This window comes from Vavraia culicis (genome assembly GCF_000192795.1).
Source record: "Vavraia culicis subsp. floridensis unplaced genomic scaffold supercont1.89, whole genome shotgun sequence".
In the NCBI taxonomy this organism is placed as follows: domain Eukaryota; kingdom Fungi; phylum Microsporidia; family Pleistophoridae; genus Vavraia; species Vavraia culicis.
In genome coordinates this window covers 3558-6634 of record NW_007360692.1, presented here as the reverse complement: position 1 = coordinate 6634, position 3077 = coordinate 3558, and the positions used below count along the sequence as shown (strand labels likewise).

The following is a 3077-nucleotide window of genomic DNA, read 5'->3' as shown; positions in this document are numbered from 1 at the left end:
TGAACAACAACATTTTTACCGAATTGTATAAAGAGCAGATACAGACCGATTTGAGCTGCAAAACTACCAAATAGATTTTCAATCTTTAAAGGAATGTTCCTTTTCAATCCTCTTCACCAATCTATCCCAATGTCAACGGTTATAAATAGCTACTTGGAATATGGTTAACCATTTCTGATCTATAAAAAATTTTGTGAAGCACTTTTTATGGATTGAAAAATTACATATTAATGTACAACTCGTTTTTGTCAGCATATTATCTTTTTTGGTGTAAAACAGTTTTATATTTGTGGTTTCATTGACTGTGGTGTTAGCACTATTTTAGTAATTGTTCGATGAATACAATTATAAAATAGCATTATAGATGAAGTTGAAATATATGCTTGGCGTTAATATGATAAATAAATATGTTTTAGTAAAGAACTGTACCTTTAGCTTGCTAAACATTTTCTGAAATTGTTGTAATGTTTTCAAACGGGAATTTTTAAATATTTCAAAAAATGAACGAAAATATGTGCGTTTTAGGAATGATAAAAATGAGTTTATAATCGATTAACACGATAAAAACAATATTGTAACCAAGAGTCCATGCTGATTAGTATGTTGTTGGTACATAGATGATAAAAATATATTCGCGGCAAAATATTTTTACATTTATGTAAGTTACCATTTGTGTCCTTATCGTCAGAAATGGAATAGTTCGATTAATTAGTATAAAAACAAAATAATCCTGTACTTCCATGAGTGCAATCGAAATTTTTGTCATTGTGTGTGCGTGGATCGCTAGTGTTCAAACAACAGGACATTTCTATAATCCAAAAAGTGATCAAAAAGCAAGTGCAGGCTACCATATGAACCGAACACCATATACCGGTATAAATTATCCTGTGAGTGAAACACCATATACCGGTACAAATTATCATTCGGGCAGAGCACAACATACCGGTACAAATTATCATTCGGACAGAGCACAACATACCGGTACAAATTATCATTCGGACAGAGCACAACATACCGGTATAAATTATCATTCGGGCAGAGCACAACATACCGGTACAAATTATCATTCGGGCAGAGCACAACATACCGGTACAAATTATCCTTCGGGCAGAGCACAACATACCGGTACAAATTATCCTTCGGGCAGAGCACAACATACCGGTACAAATTATCCTTCGGGTAGAGCACAACATACCAGTGCAAATCCGGACAAAGATATCTTTTTCGAAAAAACTCGTGATTATGAATATAGAACTTTCAAGAATGCTAAGCCAAAACCCGTTGCTAAGCCAATTTTGTTCAAAATTCCAAGGAAAAATAAACCAAAACCATTAGTTATACCCGGAAAAGACTCTGTTTGGGAAATGTTTCGTTTGATATCGAAAAACAAGAGTGTAGCAGGCAACACCGCAGCTGATTCAATATACGTTGGTGGCGGCTATTCTGCGATGCCGAAATATCGCAATGGAAAAGGTACACAGGAAGAAGGTGCTATGGCTTTACTGTCTGGGCTGTTAACGTCACTTTTGCCACTTGCGGAGAAAGACAAGAATGGTCATTTTTTGCGGACAGATGATTTTCGTACCAAGGGAAGATTTGTTTATAAGCCAGGTACATTTTCTAAGAATATCTGGCTTTCTGAAGGCATGTATCCAAGGGTATCATTGAACTTGTGGGAACAATTTACACCGAACAATACAGGCAATGGTTTCTTTACAGATCATATCGCGAGTCGTTATTGCCGTAATAAGGTTTCTATAGATATAGATAGACAAAATTATATCAACATTTACTCCATGGTGGCACTTGACAGGAGAGGCATGAGTCAAGCCGAAATGGACAAAAAATATAATGATCTATATGTGGATACTTTTGGTCAGATATCTGCTATGTTGAAGAATGCCTTGGAGGCACGCAATAATGCCATAGTGATAACAATACCTGGCAGTGGAGTCTTCTCGAATATTGATAGAGACCCAGCGAAAGGAAAGGATGAAAGGTATTTGGATATTGTTGAAGAAGCTACGGTAACTGCTATCAAAATCTACGGATGGGACTTCGATGAAATCGTATTATGTGGCCATAGGTCAGTGCCAAAAATTTTTTACTAAACATTCCGTCAGCGATTGAATTTGAATAGTATTGGTCTGATATCACCACTTTAAAAAAAGTTAAAAATAATATTTTTATGAATTCAAACGGTGCTTTTGGATTATCTATCAATATAAAATTACTAGTTGCTCAATCCCGTTTTCAAAACAGCGCTTTTGAATATAACTGCAACATCAGGTCATTCCTTTCTACTACTGTTCTATGGTTACAAATCAATAATTCACTTTCATTCCAGTAGCTCATTGTACACAACATTTCTAGTGTATACTTTACCGTTCTCATACTTTCCTTGGTCTCCATTATCAGCAACATACACCCTTAGACCGTTTGCATAGCGCACTCTCGACAGAGCTACATACAACTGACCATGCACAAAGACTGGACTGTGCAGATAAACACCTACCTTGTCAAATGACTGGCTCTGTGACTTGTGGATTGTCATCGCAAACGAAAGAAAGACCGGAAACTGTCTTCTCTTGAGTATGAATGGCAGCTGTGTCTATCTTGCTGTTGTTTCCCAGTATGACCAAAATATGTCCTCGTTTCTGGAACTCAATTGTGTACATAAATGCTTTCATTCTTTGTTCGCAATCAGGTCTTTCTTCAGTTCGTTTAGCTTTAGCTTGAATACTCTGGCAACCAAGGGAATTTAATAATTACAATTGTTGTATCTATAATAGTGCAGATCACAGCATCAAGTATTGTTAAAATTACGAATTTGTAACCGTGCCAATTTAGCACTCCTTATGCCACATCTCAACAACAAAGATTACAGCATCAATAACAAACAAAACATCTTCCTATAACACATGTAATGCACCAATTGTTTTGTGCGCATCGATAGTGGTGAGTGTTAGAGATATTTGTAGGCTTGATCGGTAATTTTTGTCTAGTAGCGCTGTTGAACCTAATACTGATTGTACAAGTTTATGTTATTGTAAATGTTGATGAACAGAGCAAGGATG

General features: G+C 36.0%; 1 protein-coding gene across 1 annotated transcript; it reads left to right on the top strand.

Moving 5' to 3' along the window:
* Positions 1-740: 740 nt before the first annotated feature.
* VCUG_02626 (uncharacterized protein) lies at positions 741-2241 on the top strand (the record flags this gene model as incomplete). Its single annotated transcript, XM_008077443.1, has 1 exon — positions 741-2241. One exon carries the CDS (start codon positions 741-743, stop codon positions 2109-2111), a length of 1371 nt encoding a protein of 456 aa, XP_008075634.1. The 3' UTR covers positions 2112-2241.
* Between the last annotated feature and the right edge of the window lie 836 nt (positions 2242-3077).